Source organism: Trichosurus vulpecula, chromosome 2 (genome assembly GCF_011100635.1).
Source record: "Trichosurus vulpecula isolate mTriVul1 chromosome 2, mTriVul1.pri, whole genome shotgun sequence".
NCBI lineage: Eukaryota > Metazoa > Chordata > Mammalia > Diprotodontia > Phalangeridae > Trichosurus > Trichosurus vulpecula.
Genome location: NC_050574.1, coordinates 377270793 through 377294932, shown reverse-complemented (window position 1 = coordinate 377294932; position 24140 = coordinate 377270793). Strand labels below are relative to the sequence as shown.

Below are 24140 nucleotides of genomic sequence, written 5' to 3'. Positions count from 1 at the left end.
ATGAATGACTCCTGGATAGTAATAATGAACAGAAATAAACAATGGAATAATTGCAATTAACTTGATAAATAAAAAGTACTATTTGAATTATAATGTTGCATTATAAAATCCTAAAGTTATATGTCAACTAACCATATTTTTCTTTGTATGTTCCTACCAGTCCGGGTCAGTGGCCATAATGCTGTGCTTCAGGTGTTTGTTGCTGCTGCATGGAGAACTATGTGTTCAGATGACTGGAAAGGTCAATATGGACTTATAGCCTGTGAACAATTAGGATTCTCAAGGTAAATGCAAAAATAATTCCAATCTATGTGTTGTTTGTTTTGAAGAGTTAAGTGCAACAGATCAAAATTTTGAAAAGCCATATAATATATGGAAATAGTATAAAATCTCTAAAAAGTTGCAAGTTTGGTATGAACATCAACATTAACACAAACATATTCTCTCTTCCTTTTTTTGCTATGTCTATGTGAGACCAGGAGCAGCTAGATGGTGCAGTGGGTACAGCACCAGGGCTGGAGTCAGAAAGACCTGAATTTGAAATCTATCCTCTGACACTTAGTAGCTGGGTGACCCTCGCCAAGTAACTTAACCCTGTTTACCTCAGTTTGCCTCATCTATAAAATGATCTGGAGAGGGAAATGGCAAAACCATTCCAGTATCTTTGCAAAGAAAACCCCAAATGCGTACACAAAGAGTTAGGACTGAAAAGGCGAAACAACCACATGCGACCAAAGGAATTTTTAAGAAAATTGGTTTTTAAGAAATAGTCATTCAAATGTGTTACTCAGTATCATGTAAATAAAGCTATTTCAAGGAAGTTTTCATTCATTAACTATTTATGTTTTATGTACATATGATGACATCAAGTAAATATATCCCCATCCTCATTTCAATTTTGTCTTCCTTTCTCAGTCCTTCTCTTTACCACTTCCATTTTCCTTTGACTACAAACTCTCCAAGTGTTCTGTCTCTAAAATTGTAGTTTCAACATAGAACTTAAAAAAAAAACTTTGAAGTAAACATTCCCCACTCACCGACCCCAGCCATCTTTCTGCCCTAATACCCACTTTTGTTTCTTGGTTGATAGACAGCTGGCTTTCTTTTCTCTAGGTTTTCTTTCCCTCATCAAAACTGTCCTGTGTCCCATTGTATTAGGGTCTTGATGATCTGATTAGTATAGAACCATAGATTTCTAGTTGAAAAGTGTGGCAGGTGAAACCACCCCAATCCCTTGAACAATCTACTAAAACTACTGGCTATGCCAAAAAAGAAACAAAACAAAACTGTGGTAGGTGAAAGATGAAATGACTGAGGAAACAAAGATTTGATCTTCCAAGCATATCAATTTATTAGGCAGTGCTTGATAATTGCCCAAGAAACTGGACCAGATCTCTTCATCTTAGGCCTTGTAATGGCAAGCAGGACTTTTTGCCATCTTTTCTTTCGGAGTGCTTCTCAGCACTGGGGTAAGCAAGTGCCTTTGATTGAGCCTCTCTTTGAATCAAGAGTGTTTGATTGAATCAAGAGTGTTTGATTGAATCAAGAGTCTTTGATCACCTGCTTAAAACAAGAAAGCCCAAGTCACATGAATTTGAGTCACATGCTTGTGACACCCTCTGTGGGCTGACCCTGAAGAAGTGTATATATACTCTGAGGTTAGCATTTTGCTTTGGGGCTCACTCATTATAAGAATGTTCATGTGATTTGGCCAGATGAGACTCTGGGTAGCTATTAAGGGCTCCTCACTCAGCTGAAAAAACCCAGATATTAGTGCTTTTCTCTCTCTGGTAACTATGTATGTATTGCTATGGATGGACAGCTAGAAGCCCTGTCTGATGATTTGTGTTATTTTCTCTGTTTATATAATTTCTGCTTGTAACTTCTCTTTGTGTTCTCTCTGAACTTCAGGGTGCTGACTTTTTCCCCTGAACTAAGTGAATGATATATGTATGTTTAATTAAAGTGAGATTGTAAACTCCTTACAGTGGCTTTCCTTAGAAAAGCAGATCAAAGAATCTGTGCTAGCAGCTCTCCTGTATGCTGGTGTTGTTGGTCTTACACCTCCACAGTAGCTGCTAGTAACATTGTTGTAACAGCCTGGACCCTGAATACAGGGGGAGACAGACTTTTATACATTAAAGCAAACAATACAACATTAGATAACCTGCTTTCTAATTGGAAGAAATATTAGGGACTTTCCTAGTTGGGAGGGAGACAGGGAGAAGGTGCAATTCCTTGAATTCAGAAAAAAGAAGTGTCCTACTCCCCTCAAGTTTCTGTAAATAATCAAAGGAACATGGAAACAATAGCTGATTGATCATGATGAGGCCAGTTTTCAGATAAGAATTATGCATTGCTTGAGACATACAATTGTGAGAAAACTCCTTGCATCAATCATTGGTTCTGACTGGGTTGGGCAGCATAACCTAGGTTCTTTAGTTAACAGTCTCTAAGCAGCAGGCCTAGGTGGTTCAGTTTCCTAGTCATGCAGGACTAGGTTTAAACAATGCAATAAGTTTTTCTCCTAATTCCAACAATTGAATACATTATTCTCACAAGACAGAATTTGGACTAGACCTGTAATTGAACAGAAAGGGAACTGAGCTAGCTCCAGAACTGAGTCACAAGATGGAGTCAGGGTGGTTCACTCAGTTCCCACAATTAAACACTTACTGTCTTAATCTCCCCAGTTCCCTGAATTGGACCTCAAAGTCCAAAATCTCAAATTGGTTAAGAGCCTTAGTGTTCAATGTCATACAGGAAATTAATAAAGGAGGTTGCTACTGTCATGTCCCCATTTGCAAAGTTTTCTGTGATTCCTTGAATGGAAGGAATTGTGACATCACAACCTGTAGTTTACTCACAGACTTCACTGTCAGTACTCATAACTCTGGGCATCAAAAGATTTTCAGTAAAAACAAATTCTTTTAAAAAAAGATTGTAGATTCTTGTGATAAATAAATCACCGCTAATGTCTTAATGTGTCATATATCTGGTATAACGCATTATGGATTTGAAACACCATCTACAGTCAATAGGCATTTTAGACACCATACCAGGTCCCTTTGAATACTTGTTATTCCCACATGCCTCAGTATGACAAAGAATTTCTCTTGTAAGACTTTATAAAAAGTTGTATCTATGTAACAATACAGTAAGATAGCCTATGCCACATTTTCTCATGTTATAATATACAAGTTAAGACCATTTACATTTTTTACCTCCCTTTATTTTATTTAATATCTTTTTAATACCAATATTTTACCAGTATTGTGGTGAAATTATGAAAAACAGTTTCCTAGTATAGGCAGGCATGGATGGATTATGATCTATAATGTTGGAAAGAACATCTAAATGGATGAGATTTCAGATCTATTTTAGTATCTAATCTAAATTTAAACAATTATCATTTTAAATCATTTAAATTTTTCCTCACATCCACCCTTTTCCTTCCCAAAAAGTCATCCCATATAATAAATAATATTTAAAAATAAGTTTTTATTAATATATTTTGTTTTTTCATTGCCTAAATTTCACCCTTTCTTCCCCCCCTAGTCTCCATCTTACAGAGAACCATCTCATACCAAGAAAAAGATATTTTTTTAAAAAGAAAGAGAAAGAGGAAAAAATCAGTGCTCCCAAAAATCTGAAAATATATGCAATGCTCTATAACAATTGGACCTCCCACCTCTGCAAAAGAGTGCATAGAGAGGTGTCTTTTCATATCTATTTTTGGGACACTCAATTCCTTATAATTTTGCAGCAGTCACTTTTTATTGTATTGTGTTGATCGTTCTTTTGATTTATATTGCTGTTTTCATTGTGCATATTGTTTTCTTCTCTCTGCTAACTTCACTCTTCAAACTCAATTGTCTCTTTGCTGATTCCCTTGTGTTTTCTAAGTAAATATCACAACACTGGTGTGTAGGTATTGTTTTTATTTCTTCTTTGCCTATATTTATGCCTTTATTTTTAAATTTTTTTTGTTATTGCTATCATTTTTAGAATAATATCAAATAAAATAGTAGGAAAATATGTATCATTGCCTTGCTATTGGATATTTTGGAAAAGCTCCTAGTGTTTCCTCATTGCATATGATTCATGCTTTTAGTTTTAGATAGACAATTTTTATTTTGTTAAAAATACCCCTCTATGCCTGTATTTTGAAAGATTTTTAACATAAGTGAGTATTTTGCTTTGTCAAAGGTTTTGTAAAAATGCTTTTAAAATCTGTTGAGATAATCATGTGGTTTGGGATTTTTAAAAAAATATGATTAATTAAATTGTTGACTGTTGAATCATCTTTACATCTCTGACATAAGTTCAACTTGGTCACAATAATAGCATTTAAAGAATAAGTAAAAGTTTGCAAGTTGCTTTACATATGTTAACTCATTTGATACTCATATGGACGCTGGGAGGTCGGTGTTATTGTTATCTTCATTTTACAGATGAAGAAAATAAAGGCATTTAGATTTTAAGTGGTTTGCCCAGGATTACATAGCTAGCGTGCATTTAGGGTTGGGGTTTGAGGCAAGATTCAAACTTAAGTCTTCCTGATTCCATGGCCTGAGTTCTATTCACTGTGCTGTCAAGCTTTAATAATTTCTTGAATTCATTACTATTATCTTTTCGATAGACTTTATTTAAAATTTTTGAATTCACATTCATTAATGATTTAGTCTAAAATTCTCTTTTGCCTTCTCTGGTTGGGGTATCACATATTCTGGTATTAATTATTCTTGCTGGCAGTAGCTAGTGCTGCAGTGGATAGAATGTTAGACTTGAAGTCAGGAGAAACTGAGTTTGAAATCTCTTATTAACTTTGTATCTCTCAGCAAGTCACTTAACTTCTTCAGACTCATTCTATAAAGGTAATAACATATGAAGTAGATTGGATGGCTCCTTATTTACTACTTATTTTCCTTCACCACAAAATATTTAAAGTATGTATTGAAAAATAAGGTATGTAACAATAAATTATGACACCTGTAATATACTCCCTTTGAGATCAGTAATTAAAACATGATGCCCTTTGTACTAATATTGTTTGAGCAACTCATTCATGGTCTTTATGACGTTGGTCAATATCTCTGAAGTTTTTTCAGAGATCACTCTTATTGGACAACCAGTACTTGGACATAGGAGTCTCTTGAAATTACAATGTTGCCAACAAGGCTAGAAAAAGTCATCTCAGTGTTGCTGCTCAGTTACCTATGCTCAGGGAAAGAAACACAAAACAGAAGGAACAGCCAGAAAAGCCTGCACAGCTGCCTTGGCTTTCTAGTTGAGAACATAATGACTAGGACCAGGGCTAGAAAGTGTAAATGGGGCCTTTTACTTGAAACAGGACATAATCAACACAAAAATATGTAACTCTTGATACACACACACATGCACGCACACACACACACACACACACACACACACACACACACACACACACACCCCAACTGAATTTTCTAGTTGCGTCTGGATACAAAGAAAACTGACAGGAATATTTTAAAAATTTCACTCTTTTATGATGAACTTAATATGTACAAACATGAATACTTCAATATGTAAAGAAAAGGAAAGTGTAAATGAAATTGCTAACTTCTGTTATGTACAATTTTTCCCTATGTACAAGTTGTATAATTTTTATAAAAATAAAATTTAACATGACAGTTACAAATCTACTCAGATTATGCACAATTCTGGAATTTCTTTTGCTCCTCAGATTTATTTCTTAATGATTTATTGACATTTTTTCTTTCCTTTTTCTTAGTATCATTCACTATACTGTCTTCCCTGTCCCCAACTTTGCCCTCTGAGGAAAAAAACGAAAGGCCTTCCTTGTAAAGTACAAATATAGATATGGAAATTAAGGGGAAAAAAAGAAAATAAAGGGAAAAGGATCACTGAAGCATTTTAAAAACAGAAAGCAGGGAATACAAGGAATTTTAGGGGAAAACCTAAATAAGCAGGATAATTTTGAAAATTACTTATTGAATTTATTATATAGTTAAAAAGAAAAACTAGTTTTACAGAGTAGAGATTTGTGGTTTCAAATACAATTTTTATTTTGTAAATAAAATGCTCCTCTTATTTAGTGTTTGTTAAGTGAGAATTTAAAAATAAAAAATTGAATCAATATTCATTAAGTATTTTAGTCTACATATTTTTTTTTGATTTACCTCATATAGATATCAGACCAATAGAAAGAGTCTGATAGGAATTATCCTTTCCTATTTTTGCAAACTATGTGATATTTGAATTAATTGTTATTTGAATATTTTATAGAATTCACTTATAAAACCACCTGATCCTGTTTTGTTTTCCTTTGAAAGTCCTTTTTAATGGCTTGTTAAATTTCATTTCCCGAGATTGCATTATTCCAACTTTCTATTTCTTGTTTTGTTTGCCTATGCTATATTTCCGTAATTATTCATTTACTTTAACAGTTTTATTTGAATACAGTTGAGGAAAATAATTTCTAAAAATTGCATTGTTTTCTCTTCATTTCTTGTGAATGCTGCCTTTTCACTTTTGTTATTAGCTTTTTGATTTCCTCTTTTAAAAATCAGGCTAGCTAATGGTTTATTTGTTTTTTTAACCAGCTCTTATTTTTGCTGATTCAATTTTTTAACAATTTTGTTTTTTTCTTTCATTTTCAGAATTTCTAATTTTGTGTTTGATTTAGATTTTATATTTTGCTGTTTTTCAATTTTTTTTGTCGTATGGCCATTTTGTGATTTGTACTCTATTTTATTAGTTAAAGTATTTAAGGACACATATTTTCCCTGAGGTGTGCCTTGGCTACATCCCAAAAGTTTTTTTTGTTTCATTTTTGTCGTTTCTTAAATAAATTATCTTCACTTTGTTCTTTGACTTGTTTAGATTAAATTACTTAGCCTCCATTTAAATTTGAATACTTTCTTCAATAATCCTTTAATTGTAATACTTTTTGTATATGTTATCAGTAAAGGATATATTTCTCTCTTTCTACATTTGTTTATAAAGTTTTTTGCTCTAACACAGGGTTAGGGTGTTTTGTTTGTTTAGTTTGCTTAGTTTGTTTGTTTTTGCTATGTCAGGCTGTGAAATATTAGTTACTTTTAATTCCTACTTAGTAATTGCCAGAAATCTGTCATATCCGACTTTTCTAAACTTCTATTTGTGTCCATTTCCTCCTTATTTATTTTTTGTTGTGTTTGTCTATGTCTAAAAGAGGACCATCAAGATCTCTATTATAGTTTTTTTCTCTATTGTTCCCTATAAATCAGTTTTTTCCTTTAAGTTTCCTTTGAGTTTTTCCTTAGTTGTTATGCCATACCAGTGCATATATATTAAGTAGAGATACGAATAGGTTCTGGGTCTGTGATTTCATTAGTATAGGGAACTTAAGGTAAGGAAACTCTCTCTACCAGTGCAGGTTGGGAATTTCTCTTCAATCTGTAGAGCAGAGGTTCTTAAACCAGGCTATATTAACTTGTTTTTTAAAAAATATATATAATATATATTTAATAACTGAATTCAATATAATAAATTTCCTTTGTAATCCAATTATTTTATTTTATGCATTTAGAAATATTATTCTGAGGAGTCTACAGGCTTCACCAGACTGCTAATGGGGTTTGTGACCCAAAGATTTTAAGAATTTGAGGCATAGAGATTTGCCCAGACACCTGAAGGGTCAAGTGACATGTTTAGGGTTACAGAACCAGTATATATCAGAGGGAAGACATTAGTCTAGGTTTTCCTGGCTCCAAGAACAGCTCTTTATCCACTTGCCATTCTGCTTCTTATATATTAAATGATACTATTTAATTATCCCTGATGCTTGTAAACATAATATAATTTCCCTGCTTATCTCTTTAAACTATGCCTATTTTTACCATTGCATTGTCTGAGACTCAGTTTTCTACCTTGAGTTTTTATATTTTATTTTGCCTGAAGCCTAATCAATTCATCTTGAGGCCTCATTTTAATCCTGTGCAGACATTTATAAGGAATATCTTAATCCAAAATTAGCAGCTTGCATTTTCCTCCATTCATATAGGCCTGCCTTATAAAAGATGATAAAAGTAGTTAAAAAAATAACAACAAATTTGGTAGTGTTTCAATGAGTTGAGGTCAAATTCATCTGAGTTCTAAACATCCATATAATAGTAATGATAGTGGTTTATATTTCTCATTTGTTTGCAGTTATATAAGTTCACGCACCATGAGGGTAGAGGCAGTTGAGGAGGAGTTGCAAGAGGAATTTGTTTCCATTAATCACCTTATACCAGAAAATAAGGTGACTTCTTTACACCACGCAGTATATGTAAGGTAAGTTCATAATTTCATTGACGTATGCAGTTCCTCCACCAACACAGATTGAAATTCCTCCATGCCTCAACAAATAGCTATCATGACTTATTGAATCCCTGCCTCTACCCACTCACCCCCACACATTTCATTTGATGCCTGTCTTTTGTGAGGTGGAATTCTGATAACAGACTTGCCTTTCCAACATAATTGGATTCATCAGAGCTTGTGGTAGACTTCAGGGATCCATGATAATGAAGAGGAGTTGGACATTAGCATAATTAAGAAATATGTTATAAAACCTTCTCAAAAGCAAAGAAATCCAAAGAAATTTAGATTCCAACTTGGAGGCTATTGAAAATATTCACAAAATCATGGATCACTTGATTTAATTCATTGCCTATGGAATGTCCTAGCTTTTCACAGATGCAGGAACTCAGATCAGGGGTTACCTGTGTGGTTGAAGCCCAGATCATATTATTAAAGCTGGCTCTACTCATTCCTAATCAGTTTCCTGAAATTACTTTGTGTTTTATTTCATAATCTATAACAATAAACACTAGTGATCCTCATTGCTTTTTTTATTAGGGATTAATAAAAAGTTCAGGCATATATCTCATCTTGTTTTAAATCATTTGTTGCAGACAAATGCCTTGTTGCAGATAATTTGTTAGGTTTATAAACTTGTCCTCATTATCCTTAGGCTTCTGGAATCATGGATGAGAGTAACTCTCAAAGGGCAAGAAAGGGGCCCTCATCGAATCTGGTTAGACTGGATGGGTTGTTATACTTCTTTTTCTTTGGTTATGTTATTCATTTGTTGAAATTATAAACATTAAGGAGCCTTTGAAGAAAGGAAATACAGATTAAATAACTCAGCCCTAAAGAAATGATGAGTGGAAGAACTTGTAAAAGCAACAGATAATTTAATTATAGAAATAAAAATTGGTGATCATGATGAAATGATAGAACAAATAGAGAGTGCCAAACTGAAAAAGGTAAATAATGTTCTCTGGAAAGAAATCAGTCAATAGGCATCTGTTAATTGCCTACTATTTTCCAGGCATTATGCTAGGCTTAAATGTTTACTTTTCACCTAGTCAATGAACAAGATTATATTAAGCACTCACTGGGAAGATGAATCAAAAGCTGGAATTAAGGTTGCTGGGAGAAATATCAACCATCTCAGGTACGCAGATCATTCTGCTCTTGATGGTAGAAAATGAAGAGGAATTATGAAGTCTCTTGTGGGTGAAAGAGGAGAGTGTAAAAGCTGGTTTGAAGCTTAACAATAAAAAAACCCTAAGATTTTGGCAACTGATCCCAAAATCATTTCCTGGAAAATAGAGGGAGAAGAAATGGAAGCATTCTCAAATTTTATATTCTTGGACTCAAATATCACTGCAAACAGTGACTGCGGCCATGAAAATAAAAGACACTTGCTCCTTTGAAGAAAGTTATAGCAAATAGGGACAACATACTATAAAGCAGAGACACATCCTTGTTGATCAAAGGTTGGTATAATCAAAGCTATGTTTTTTTCCAGTAGTAATGTATGGCTGTGAAAGTTGGACTATAAAGAAAACTGAGCACCTTAGAATTGATGCTTTTAAGCTGTGGTGCTGGACAATCAACACTTTCAAATTGTGGTGCTCGAGAAGACTTTTGACAGTCCCTTGGACAGCAAGGAGATCAAACCAGTCATACCTACAGAAATTAATTCTGAAAGGTCAAATACTGAAACTGAAACTTAAGTACTTTGGCCACATAATGAATGAGAAGACAAGACTCATTGGCAAAGACCTTGATGTTGGGAAAGATTAAAGGCAAAAGGAAAAGGGGATGGTAGAGGATAAGACAGATAGTGTCATAGAAACAATGAACATGAACTTGGAAAGACTTTGGGAGGCAGAAGACAGAAGGGCCTGCCATACTATGGTGCTATTAAGAGTCAGAGACATTTGAGCAACTGATCGACAGTGAGAGGAAAACATGCCTTGAAAAAAAAAAAGATACCTTTTAGGAAATATTTCATCTCCAGGATCCAGAGATCCAATTCTAAGAGATCCAAATACCTAGTTTTATCTTTATGTTGGAGTAAATTAAAACACTTTCACATCTGTTTCTCATATTATAAAAAGCATTTTCCTTTCTCAATATAAACAGTGCTGAATAATTACAGTTTATATTTATATGGTGCTTTTCAAATTGCAAAGTAGTTTCTTCACAACCATCTCATGAAGCAGTATCATATAGTGACTAGAGCATGAACCTGGAATCAGGAAAACATAGGTTCAAATCTCACCTTGGATACTTAATAGTTATGTGACTCTGGTCAAATCACTTAAACAACTTGGAATTTAATTTCCTCATCTATAAAATGAGGGGATTGGACTTGTTGGCCTCTAAGACTCTTTCCAGCTCTAAATCTATGATCCTATGACTCTTGTGGTATAATAGTGCAAGCATGACATAGAAGTGACTTGCTTGTTGTCACACAGCTAAGTCGTTTTCTTATTGTGAATCTGGTGTCCTTCCAATAACCCCACTTTGTCTCTCAAAAAGAATTTTGTCCCATTTTGGCTATGATCACACAATATATATCTAGGACTAAAATCCGAGAAAGTTATATGCAGAATAGTCAAAAATGTTTGTTTTATGCCAGTATTTGTTTAAGAGACCTATTTCATTTATCTTTTTTACTTGGAAAAGGTACTGTATGTAAATCTTAGAAATAAATTAATCAATAATGTAGTATATAATATGTATCTGATTTTTTCATTTCTTTCTTTCTAAATCTCTTCCTCTCAGCCTCACAATAATTATAACTTACTTGAACTCATTCCTCAATGATTAACATACTCCCCTTGCATTATACTGTTATCATTATACCTTATCATTGGGGTATACGGGGTGTTAAGGGAGGACTAGGCCCTCTGGTGTGAGGGATTGCTGAACCCTTGCAGGGCTACTCATCCACTTTTGGTTTTCACCTGTTACCCAGCTGTCACCTGTAGCTCCAAAAGCTGTAGCATGTGCAGGGGCCACACCCTGGTAAAACCATCTTTGTAAATAGGCTATACCAGCTTGAGGGTATCTGACAGGCCTTAAACATTTTGGTGATTTAGGAGGATGTCTACCATAATCATCCCCCAAGAAGAATTGGTGGATGAGAACAATTTGTTCCAATGACCAAGAAAACAGCTGATGCAAGCAGTATGGAATGCTTAGAGCTTGGTCAGACATCTAAGATCCCAAAATCAGTAGTTGCATCCCAGGCCATCACCAGTCCTTCTTACTATTGTCTTGCCACTGGACTTCAATGACTCCAGAAGAGAGAGTGAAGCTTTTATGACTTTGTGCCACTCTGCCTCACTGAAATCCAATTCATGCAAGAGTCAAGGCATCACTCTGTGATGTCATTGGTTCTCTTAGACACAAAGGACAAACAACCCCTATCATCCCAGTGATTTTCAAATCTTTGCTGTCATTGTTCAAATCTAATTTTCCATCCCCTCACTGTTCAATCTCTAATTCGCATCTCACACAACTCAACTTCCCCAATATCACACTCTAAAGCTATCCAAACCTTCTGCTGTGCTCTCTGGAATGCTTGTTCCATAGGTAACAAACTTACTTTCCTTTTAAAACTTTTCCTTTCTTAATTCTTTCCATCTTCTTTCACTCTCTAAGGCCTAGTTCCCTTTTAAAGACACAGCATCTTTGGTCACCCTTTCCACTACTGGTTGCACTTTCTCACATACACTCAACTCACCAGTCATGATGGGGAAGGCAAAATACACCTCACTCTTCATTGCCACCTTAAAGCTTTCCTTCTACCACTATGACCTCCTTCATTCATTCATTCCACGTTTATAATCCAAAGTTCTAGTAGTTATTACCTACAATCTTCAAGACTTTTTTTCTTCTTCAATGTATTCAGTGACTGACTCAATCTTTCCCCTAACTTTTGCTCTCATACTAAAGGATTTTAATGTGCATACTTATACTTCAAACAGGTTAAACTTCCAGTTTCTTAGCTTACTCATTTCTCATGATGTACTCCTCCATCCTACTTCAGCTTATCACAGAGATAGTCAGAGCCTTGATCTTGCCATCACATACAAGTGTTCCATTAGCTTAGTCATGAACTCAGGAATTCACTTATATGATCAAAATCTGTTCCACCTTTCTCTCTGCCTTGCAACCCCAAACCCTATTCTACATCGTCATTATGACCTCTGATGCCTCCATCTCTCAGTTCTTTCCCAACCTATTGCCCCATACAATGACTATATATCCTTCCCCATCTTGAATAATTGATGAACCAGTTTACTTTTTTCATTATTAGTTTATACTTTATTTAACTTAAATTGTATCTGAAATTTAAGATGAAAAAGGTTGTTAGATTTTAATTATTTTAATGACTAAATTAATTAAAATTTCTAAAGTCAAGATGAAGTCAAATTTACTTTAAGCATTTAATGTCTTAACAATTTAATATTTTCCAAAAACGTGCTTGGAGAAATACTGAGTTTCTCAATTATCTGAGCATTTGTTATCTTTCCTACACACTCAATAATTACAACTATTATACTTCATACAGGCAAGGGCAAGTTTATAAACATTTTTTCAAAATATAACAAACCAGATAATATTAGATTACAATAACTAGTCTATGTGAAAACTGTTCTTCCTTGGGGAAGAGAAGCTACATTCATACAGAACAGTACTTTAGAAGCAATATGATGTGTGAGTAACCCAATTGGAGGACTCTTCCTTAGAGGGTTTGGCTGAGCTGTGTGTTGTAAAAAATAGAATTGTAAGCCTCTGATTCTTCGCTGTCTGCTAGGGATCTCCTAGTGGTTCCAGAAGAAGGCTTACTGGCTTTTCCTGAAGAACTTCCATTTGTTCCTGAACTTTTCTGAGTAGAGTTGAGTTTCTTCTCTCTAGAATTAAAGTTTGTTTCTTCATATTTTAAACCCTTAACCTTTGATGGCCCTGGAGATTCTTCAGTGACGTCAGGCTCAGAATCTGCTTCTACCGCCTTGGGTTTTTTGGATTTCTTTTCCAGTTTCATTTTGAGTTGTCTGTCTTCCATTCTCTTCTTTAACACCTCTACATCCTCTTTATTGCCATTAAGCATGATGACATCATCTTCTTGAAAAGGGACACCACATGTGTGACAAAATTCAGCTTTGATTTCTTTCAAGGCTCCTTCAGAAAATATACAACCACAGCAGTGCAAGAAGCAAAACCTGTGTCAACCATTCAACTCCAGACTGACAACAGGGCAAATAAATCAGGCAGGCTCGAGGCCATCAAATTTATCACCTTTTGTATTTCCCTTATCACCACTCCAGGCTGGATTATCAGAAAGCTTCAGCTCTGTCACATTCTTAATGCTCTTAATGTGAGATGCTGCCTGCCCAAGGGCTTTGTCATTAGATTCGTCCAATAAAAGTTCAATGACTACATCTTTGTTATAAAGTCTGCCAAGTTCACATGCTACTATTGGTCTTAGTATTTCTTGGCTTAAAGTACAATAGTTCCATTGGGCCACTAATTCAGCATTTTTGTCAACCTTTTCCATCTTCTTCAGCCCCTTCACCAGCTTGTGCCTTTTGGGAATCGTTCCCCCATCGCAGCCCATCTCCCCTCAGTTCAGTTCATTTCCACAGTCTGTCCTCACCAGTTTACTTTTTAAAAAAATATTTATTTTTTAACATTCATTTAAAAAAATTGAGTTCCAAATTTTCTTCCTCTTTTCAGCCCCTCTTTCACTCATTGAGAAGCCAAGTGATAGACACTTGTTATACAATGTAGTCATTAAAACATATTGCAAAAAAAACCCAAAAAATCAAAAAAGATAAATAAGATGAAAAAAATATGCCTCAATTTGTAATCATATTTCGTCAGTTCTTTCTTTGGATGTGGATAACTTTTTCATCATGGGCCTTTGGAATTGTCTTGGATTCTTGTATTGATCAGAATATTTATGTCTTTCACAGTTGATCATCACTATAATATTGTTGCTACTGTGTACAATGATCTCTGGGGTCTGTTCACTTTACTTTGCATTAGTTTATATAATTCTTCCCAGGTTTTTCTGAACCTATCACCCTCATCATTTCTTATAGCACAATGGCATTTTATCAAAGTCACATGTAACATCTTGTTCAGCTGTTCCCCAATTCATTGGCATTCCCTCAATTTCTAATTTATTTGAAACCACAAAAAGAGGTACTATAAATTTTTTTTTGTAGATATACATCCTTTTCCTTTTTCTCTAATCTCTTTGGGGTACAAATACACTAGTGATATTGCTGGATCAAAGGGTATGCAGTTTTATATCCCTTTGGGCATATTGTCAAACCATTCTTCAGAATGGTTGGACCAGTTCACAATTCCATCAATGGTGTATTATTAGTGTAGCTGTTTTTTCATGTCCCCTTCAGGATTCATCCTTTTCCTTTTCTTTCATGTTAGCCAATTTGATAGGTGTAAGGCTGTACTTCAGAGTGGTTTTAATTTTCATTTCCCTAATTTCTAGTGTTTTAGGGAATTGTTTTCATTTGGCCATTGGTAGCTTTGAGTTCTCCCTCTAAAAACTGCTTGTTCATAGCCTCTGACCATTTGCCAGTTGTAGAATTGCTCTTATTTTTACAAATTTGGCTGCTCCCTACACATTTGAGAGATGAGACCTTTATCTGAGAAACTTGCTGTAACCCCCCCCCCCAGTTTCTTGAATTTTTCCTAATTTTGGCTGCTTTGGTTTTGTTTGTGCAAAAACTCTATTAATTTCATGTAATCGCAATTATCTACTTTACCTCCCACGTTTTTTCTATCTTTTGTTTGGTCATAAACTCTTCTCTTGTCCATAGATTTTATCCATAGATAAAATTTTCCATCCTCTCCTAATTTGTTTATATCACCCTTTACATCTAGGTCATTGTTTTGATTATTGCTTTAATTTCATCTTCATTGATGGTACATTCACCTTTTTCACTTTTAATACTGGTAATTTGGTTTTCTTTCTTTTAAAGACCAAAATAACCAATGATATGTCTTTTTAAAAATAAAACCAGTTCTTAACAGTATCTATTAATTTAATATATAAAAAATTTACTTTCAATTTTATTAATCTTGCCTTTGATTTTCAGGATTTCTATTTTGGTGCTTAACAGGGGAATTTTGATTTGTTATTTTTCTAGGTTTTTTTTTTAGTTGCATGCCCAATTCATTGACATGCTCTTTCTCTTTTTTATTGATGCAATCATTTAAAGATATAAAATTTCCCCTAAGTACTGTCTTGGCTACATCTCACAAAATTTTTGTATATTGCCTTATTGTCATCATTAGCTTTAATGAAATTATTGATTTTTTCTAATATTTGTTTTTTGACACAATTTTTTCTTAGGATTAGCTTATTCCCAATTAGTTTTTAATCTATACTTATAAGGTTTTTTACTGAATGTATTTTTTATTTCATTATGGTCTGAAAAGAGTACATTTAATACTTTTTTCCCATACTTGTTCATGAAATGTTCATAGCCTAATACATGACAAATTTTTGTGAAGGTGCCATATACAGCTGAGAAGAAGGCATATTTCTTTCTATGCCCATTAAATTTTCTCCAGAAGTCTATCTTATCTCACTTAAAAAAATCCATTCATCTCCTTAACTTTTTTCTCATATATTTTATGGTTACATTTATCTAGTTCTGAGAAGGGTAAATTGAGGTCCTCTACAAGTATAGTTTTACTGTCTCTCTTCCTGTAACTCATGAACTTTTCCTTTAGGAATATGATGCTATGCCATTTGGTACATGTATGTTTATTATTGATATTACTTCTTGATCTATGGTGCCTTTTAAACAAAATTAATTTCCCTGATTCTTTTAATTAGATCTAGTTTTGCTTTTTTTTTTTGGTCTGAGATCATGAATGCTGCTCCTGCCTTTTTTCCTTCTGCTGAAGCCCCAAATTGTTAACTCTGTGTGTATCTTTCCATTTCAGGTGTGTGTCTTGTAAACAACATATGGTCGAATCCTGGTTTCTAATCCATTTTGTTCTCTACTTCTATTTTGTGGGTGGGTTCATCCCATTCACAGCTTTGATTACTAACTTTGTATTTCCTTACATTTTATTTTCTTATGTTTATCCTTCTTTCTCCATCTTTCCCCCCTGTCTCTCCTCAAAAGTCTGTTTTGCTTCTGACTTCTGCTATCCTTAATCTGCTCTCGTTTTTATCAGCCATTCTCCTTTTCTTATCCCTTTCCCCTCCTGCTTCTCTGTTTGGTAAGATAAATTGCTATACCCAACAGTGTATAACTCTGTGTGTGTGTGTGTGTGTGTGTGTGTGTGTGTGCGCGCGTATGTGTGTGTATTTCTTCCCTCTTTGAACCATTGAGAATGAAGTTCAAGAATTGCCTGCTTCTCCTTTTCTCTCCACCACTATAAAATCTCTTCCTTGTGTGTCTCTTTTATGAGAGATGATTTTCCCCATTCTTCCTCTCCCATACCCCTTTTCCCATTTCCTCCCTTTTTCTTATCATTCCATGCTTTTTGAGAGACTCATTACAACACAATCAACTCAAATTCATGTTCTCTGTCTATGTAGACTTCTTCTACCTTTCCTAATGATGGTAAAATTCTTAGGATTTAGAAATATCATATTCCCATATAGGATTGTAAACAATTTAATGATATTAAGGTACTCTTTATTGCTCATTCATGTTTACCTCTTTTTAATACTCCTCTTGAGTCTTGTATTTGAATGTCAGATTTGTTTATTTGGCTCTAGTCTTTTCATTAGGAATTCTTGAAAGTTCTCTATTTCATCAAATATCTATTTTCCTCTGACAGATTATAGTTAATTTTGTTGGGTTAAGTTATTCTTAGTTATTATCCTAGTTCCTTTGCCTTCTGCAATATCATATTCTAAAGTCTCTTCCTTTATGATGATAGCTGCTAAATCTTGTGTGATCCTGACTACACAGTACGTAAATTTTTTTTTCTCTACATGCTTGAAGTATTTTCTTCTTGGTTTGGTGTTCTGAAATCTGGTTATAATATAATATAATATTCCTTTGGAACTGAAAGTGAACAGTGAATTCTTTCAATGTCTATTTTGCCCTCTGGTTCTAAGATATGTGGGCAGTTTTGCTTTATAATTTCTTGAAATATGAGGTCTAGGCTCTTTTTTTGGATAAAATTTTCAAGTTGTTCAATAATTCTCAAATTATCTCTCCTTAATTTATTTTCCAAGTCACATGTTTTTCCAATGAGATATTTCACATTTTTCTATTTTTAAATCTTTGACTTCATTTTATCATTTTTGATTTCTCATAGAGCCATTAACTTCCACTCAATCAATTCTGATTTTTAAGGAATTATTTTCTTCAGTGAGGTTTCTGTGTCTCTTTTTCTATTTGAATGATTTTACTTTTTAAGGAATCATTTTCTTCAGTATTTTTTGTGCCTCTTTTAAACACAATATTCATTCTCTTTTCATGATTTTCTTGCATTGCTCTCATTTATTTCACCAGTTTTCATCTACCACTCTTATTTAATTTCAAAATATTTTTGCTCTTTTTAATTCTTTTCTTTAGCTCTTATATGAATGCTTATTGGTTTTGTGTCCAATCTGTATTTTCCTTTGAGGATTTACATGTAGATATTTTCACACTGTTGTTTTCTTCTAAGTTTGTGTCTTGAGCTTCTTTGTCATTACAGTAGCTTTTTAATGGTCACACACTTTTTTTTTGTTTGCTTATTTTTCCAGCCCATATCTTGCTTTTGAACTTTATATGAGAATTGGGCTCTGCTAACCTTCGTGGAGGCAGGGGGAGCATCTCTGCCCCAAGTTTCAGGCTTTTTCATCCTGCTGTTTTTTCATAGCTAGTTCTGAGGGTCAGTAAGTTTTCAGTGTTCCCAAGGTGGTATGATTTGGGGAAAGGTGTGGTCACTGCTCTCCTGGTCTACATACTGGTCCTTACCCAGAAAGGGCCCCTACTCCCTTATGACCACAAGTGCTAGCAATTCTCTCTTTGCCCTGGGACTGTTACAGGATCTAGGGCTCCTGCTCTTTCTCCATCATAGAACTATTACCAGGACCCCTACTCCCTTGTGCTCATAAGTGCTCCTCTCTATTTTGGACTGGATAATAGGCAATGGAGTTTCCAAGCAGTACTTAGTTGTACACCTAGTGCTTTCATGGGGTTCTGCTATAATAACTTTCTGACCAGTTATATAATCTCCTTAATGTCTCTAGGTGGTAATAGCTCTGCAACTATTGCTGCTGCTGCTGCTGCCACTGCTGCTACAGCTTCTAAGGCTGGTATTGTCACTGTGCTGCACTCTGGGCCAACCCTCTCCCTCTAATCTCCTAAACTGTCTTGGGTTAGAAAAAATATCTCACCCTGACCTTTTGTTGGCTATGGCACTCAGGAATTCAATTTGATTCATTATCTTAAATTTGTTTGGAAGGAAATGTTAGGAGATTTGGCTAGAATGATACCTCTACTCCACTCTCTTGGCTCTACCTTCTAGAACCAGTTCAATTCTACATTGTCCTCTTCTCTGGAAATTCTTGCTCCCTTATCCTCTCGCTGATCTTGCCCTGTTCATCCTTAGCCCTGGATTACTCTTACCATCTGCTGCCTTTGCTCCTACTCAAGTGCTACTGAATGAAAATGGAGAAAAGTAATAAATTGTTCTGAATGGGTTCACTACAAATTTATATTACATAATATCTCCTGTGCCCTCACTTAAGGCAATTCTTTTATAGCCCATTAGTTAATAATCTCTCTTTCATCTCTGCAGCATTTCCATATATTTCTATCCCACCTGAAACATCTCATGGCTCTCCCCGCTCCCATCTCAGATGAGAATATTATTTGACATATTACTGAAAATAAAATTAAGCCATTTTATGAGAGCTCTATCTTCTCCCTTCCTCCTGGTCTTAGAGCATTCCAATTTATTTTATCATTATCTCCTCCTTTATCCTTATATCACACGAAGAGGTAGACTTTCCCCTTGCTTAAGCAAATCGCTCTACATGTACAAGTGATCCCATTCTGCCCAATTTTCTCCTGTAAATTGTAATCTCTATTGACTCTTCTCCATCCTTTCACTTCTTACTAATCTTCAATCTCTCCCCAAATATAGGCTACTCCCTTATCTGTTCAAACCTTAAAAAAATGTGCCTTGATTCAATGATCTCCCTTAGCTATCATCCTGTTATCTCTTTTTCCTTTTGTGGCTTAACTCCTTGAGAAGGCTGCCTATAATCAGGACTTCTGGTCCCTTTCTTTGAGATACCAGTGGGCTTCCTACTTCATCATTCAATCAAAACTGCTCTCTTTAAAATTACCAATGATCTTTTGATTTCCATATTTGATGACTTTTTCTTAAACTGACTTTTCTTAAAAATGACTTCTTTCTTTCTTCCTCATCCTCTTGACCTCTTTGCAAACTTGGATACTGTTTATCACTTACCCTTGGATTAACTCTCCTCTTTAGATTTTTGTGCCACTACTCTTTCCTGATTCTCCTACTATCTATCTGACCTCTCCCTCTTAGCTTCCTTTGCTATATCTTAATCTAGGTCATGCTCACTAACCATTGGTGTCCCTCAAGGCTCTGCCCTGCTTCATCTATTCTCCCACTATACTATTTTGCTTAGTGATCTCATTATTTCTCTTAAATTCAAGTATCATTTCTATGCAGATAATTCTCAGATCTATTGATATGGTCTTAATCTCTCTCTCTTAAAATTCAGGGTCACATTTCTAATTGCCTATTGGTATCTCAAATTATGAATGTCCCATAAATATCTTAAAGGCTCCAAAACTGAACTCAATATCTTTCACCTGACCTTCCATTCTTTCTAACTTCTCTATTACTATCAAGGATGTCTTCAACCTTTCAGTCACCCAGGCTCACAACATATGAGTTATTCTTGACTCTGCATTCTATCTCTTCCTCTACCCAATCTATTACAAATTCCTGTTAATTATAATTTTACAACTTCTCTCTTATATTCCCACCATGTTGAGGCAGACCCTCATCACCTTATTCTTTCATTATTGCAATAGCCTTCTGGTTAGTCTCTCGGCTTCATCTCTCTCCCTGTCAAGTCCATCTTGCAATTAACTGTCAAAATGATATTCCTAAATCATGTTACACCTCCATTCAATAAACTCCAGTGGTTCTCTCTTATGAATAATATCAAATATAAAATCCTCTATTTGGCTTTCAAAGCCCTTCATAACATGGGTCCTTCCTAACTTCGCAGTATTCTTCAACCTAACTTCTCTCCACATACTCTGTGGTGCGATGATACCAGGCTTTTCATTCTTCCTTGAATATGCCACTCCATTTCCTGACTGTGCATTTTCACTTGCTCTCCTCCATTCTTATGACTACCTCTTATCATTTTTTTCTCTCATCTTCCCTGGATTCCTTTATGTCCTAGTTAAAATTCCACCTACTGCAGGAAGCTTTGCCTTATACCCTTTAATACTAGTGCTTTCCTTCTAAGATCATCTCTAATTTATAATAATAATAATATAGTATATGTATATATATAGAATATATAGAAGGCGATGAGTTACAATAATGATATAATATGCTAGTGCTTTCCTTCTAAGATCGTCTCTAATTTATAACAATAATAATATAGTATATGTATGTATATAGAATATATAGAAAGTGATGAGTTACAATAATGATATATGCTAGCACTTTTCTTCTAAGATTGTCTCTAATTTATAATAACAATAATAACATAGTATTTATAGAATATATAGAAGGTGATGAGTTACAATAATGATATAGTATACTAGTGTTTTCCTTCTAAGATTGTCTCCAATTTATAATAATAATATGGTGTATATATATAGAATATATAGGAGGTGATGAGTTACAATAATGATATAGTATACTAGTGTTTTCCTTCTAAGATTGTCTCTAATTTATAATAATAATATGGTAAATATATATAGAATATATAGGAGGTGATGAGTTACAATAATGATATAATATGCTAGTGCTTTCCTTCTAAGATCGTCTATAATTTACAATAACAATAATATAGATATGTATATACATGCACAATACATATATGCAGTATGGCTTCCTTATACATACATACACATATTTGTATGTATGTGTCTGTATATATGTGTACATATATAACCTTACATAGTAGCTTTCTCTCATTAGACTATGATGATCAGGGACTTTTTTGTTTGTTTGTTTTTCTCCCTTTATTTGTATTCTTAGAACTTAGCACAATTCTCGGCATGAAGTTGACACTTCATTAATGCTTGTTGGCTCAATTAGACTTGAATGCTATCACCTCCCACATTGAACAACTAAAAAATCACAACAAATACGTGTGGTCCACAAAAACATATTTCTAATTTTGTCACATCCAAAAATGCATGTCTCATTCTGTATTCTAAATATATTTCTTCATTGGCCAGGGGTATGTCATTCATTCCAGCTTCAGGCTTTTGGACTCATTGTTTATTGGTATATTGTCTGTGGACACTAATTTTTGTTATTTATGTCTCATGTTGAAGTCATTATCCTTGTTCTACTATGGGAGAAATTTAGCTAATCATTATCCTAGAATCAAATAAGACTTAATAGTCTCACAAACCAAGAAATATATTTCATGAGAAATGTATTTTGAGAAATAGGCTAATGATAATTTCTATTTTAGGGAGAAATGCTCTTCTGGACGTGTAATCATCTTAAAGTGTGTGAGTAAGTATTTTGGAATACCAAAAAGTTGAAAATAGAAAAGAAAGAACTCTCATTTGGGAGAACTAACATATATGTCTGTCTATTTTTCAATTTCATGTCCTCTAATAGGCCATTGTGTTTCTCATCTTTTTAGATTAAAGGCCAAGAAATGTGTATATTTTATTTCAGTCTAAGAAGGCTAGTTTGTCCTAGATATCTTATAGGATAGGGAGTCAGAATGCGTGCCCTTTGTGTAATAGGAAGAATGTCTTCCTGTCGTATTTGTTTATAAGTAACAGTTTTGGGAAGGAGAGTGTTGTTCCTTCCTTACAAGTAACCAGGAAATTATTTGTTTATTCTCTGGGGGTAGTTTTACTCTTGTCAAACCAGGTCAAGTAATATGAAGAGCGATTTTTAAGCAACTACTATTGCCAAACATTGTGTTAAGCATTGGGAATGCAAAGGAAGGCAAAAAGTCCCATATGTGATAACAGATCAGATTTCTATAGCACTTAAGGATTCCAAAATACTTTCTTTAATATAACTCACTGAAATAGGAAGTGCAATTAGATTGGATTACGAAGGGAAATAATACTGAGAGATGGAATAGGAGAGTGTCTGACATAGATCCTTATGGAGTAGGGTCATATGGAGGACCCTGGCAAAGGAGACCAAGAAAGAGAGATTAAACAAGTAGGAAGATATATAGAAGAAAGATGAGGAGAAAGAAAAGATGATAGCCTGAGTAGATGGCAGAGTTAATACATGGCCTGACTATATTTGTATGTAGTGCAAAGGAGCTAAGGGATGGGAAATCAGAGAACATTTGTATCGGATGCGTATGGCAAAACTTCATGGCTCTGGAACAGGACACAGGAATTAGGAGAAAAGCGGTGAAAAGACCATGGACTGTGGGAAGGGGAGAGTCTTGCTGAACTGGCTAACTATAGATTTAAGACTATGAAAAGAAGGTGATGAGCCAGAACTGATGTGAGATTCAGGGGGAAGGGGGAAGTAGGACTGAAGAAGAGTGAGGGGAAGGACAAAAAGAGTATAATCAGAGAATGAATTGACCTTACTTTAATTTAGCTTACTTGATGGCTGTAGGTAACATGGCTCCTTCTCTGGCAGTAACCTGTTTGAGACATGGAGCAGAGAGAGACAGTGAAAAATGACTTGGAGATGGGTCATTAACTGAGGAAATATTTTACTTTTTTCTCCTCACTCCTTCAGCCTGTGGTCTGAGGATAGGCTACACCCCACGCATAGTTGGTGGAAACATGTCATCCCTTATGCAATGGCCCTGGCAAGTTAGCCTCCAGTTCCAGGGATATCATCTCTGTGGTGGTTCTCTCATCACTCCTGTGTGGATCGTCACTGCTGCCCATTGTGTTTATGAGTGAGTATTGACATCCTTGACTGTCTTACTGCTCCTTAAACAGTGCTTGATAAACCCATCCCCTTCATAATTTCTTGAAGGACAATAGCATTCTATCACATTCATATATAAAAATGTTTTTAGTCATTCTCCGATTGAAGGGCATGCTCTCTGTTTTCAAATCTTTGACACCACAAAATAAAAGAGCTACTGTGAATATTTTTGCATTACCAACTCTTCCCCACCCCTTGTTTGTATAGATTTCTACTTACTGTGATTGTTAGATAACTTCCCTTAACCTTCATTACTTCACCCCCTGCAGTATATTCCTTTTCCCCTGTGTTTCTGTTCTTCTCTTAAGATCAGCAAGCCTTATCATGTAAACAATTTATCCTTAATTAGTCCCTCATAATTGTTCATTCAGGTTTTCCTTTTTATGTTTCTCTTAACTCATGTGTTTGAAATTCAAAATTTCTACACAGCTCTGGTATTTCTATCAGCAATGTTCTCTATTCATTAGAGATCCATATTTCCCCTGTAATATTATGCTCAATTTTGCTAGGTAAGTTGTTCTTGGCTGTGAGTTTTATCTTTGTCTTCTGGAATATTGTATTCCAAGCTCTCTGCTCCTTTAGAATGGTAAATGCTAAATTGTGTGTGATCCTTACTATTGCTCCTTAGTCCTTTGCTTAGAATAAAAAGCCGA

The 24140-nt window shown here is 34.7% G+C and overlaps 1 protein-coding gene and 1 pseudogene across 1 annotated transcript in view; one reads left to right on the top strand and one right to left on the bottom strand.

Moving 5' to 3' along the window:
- TMPRSS3 (transmembrane serine protease 3) overlaps positions 1-24140 on the top strand; it is a 63328-nt gene that overhangs the window by 16293 nt on the left and 22895 nt on the right. Inside the window, exons 5-8 of the mRNA XM_036744147.1 lie at positions 161-284; positions 8191-8316; positions 22034-22077; positions 23290-23455. Of these exons, the coding sequence (XP_036600042.1) occupies positions 161-284; positions 8191-8316; positions 22034-22077; positions 23290-23455 (460 nt within the window). The remainder of the gene's footprint in view (positions 1-160; positions 285-8190; positions 8317-22033; positions 22078-23289; positions 23456-24140) is intronic.
- Positions 13030-13948, bottom strand: LOC118838864 (annotated as a pseudogene).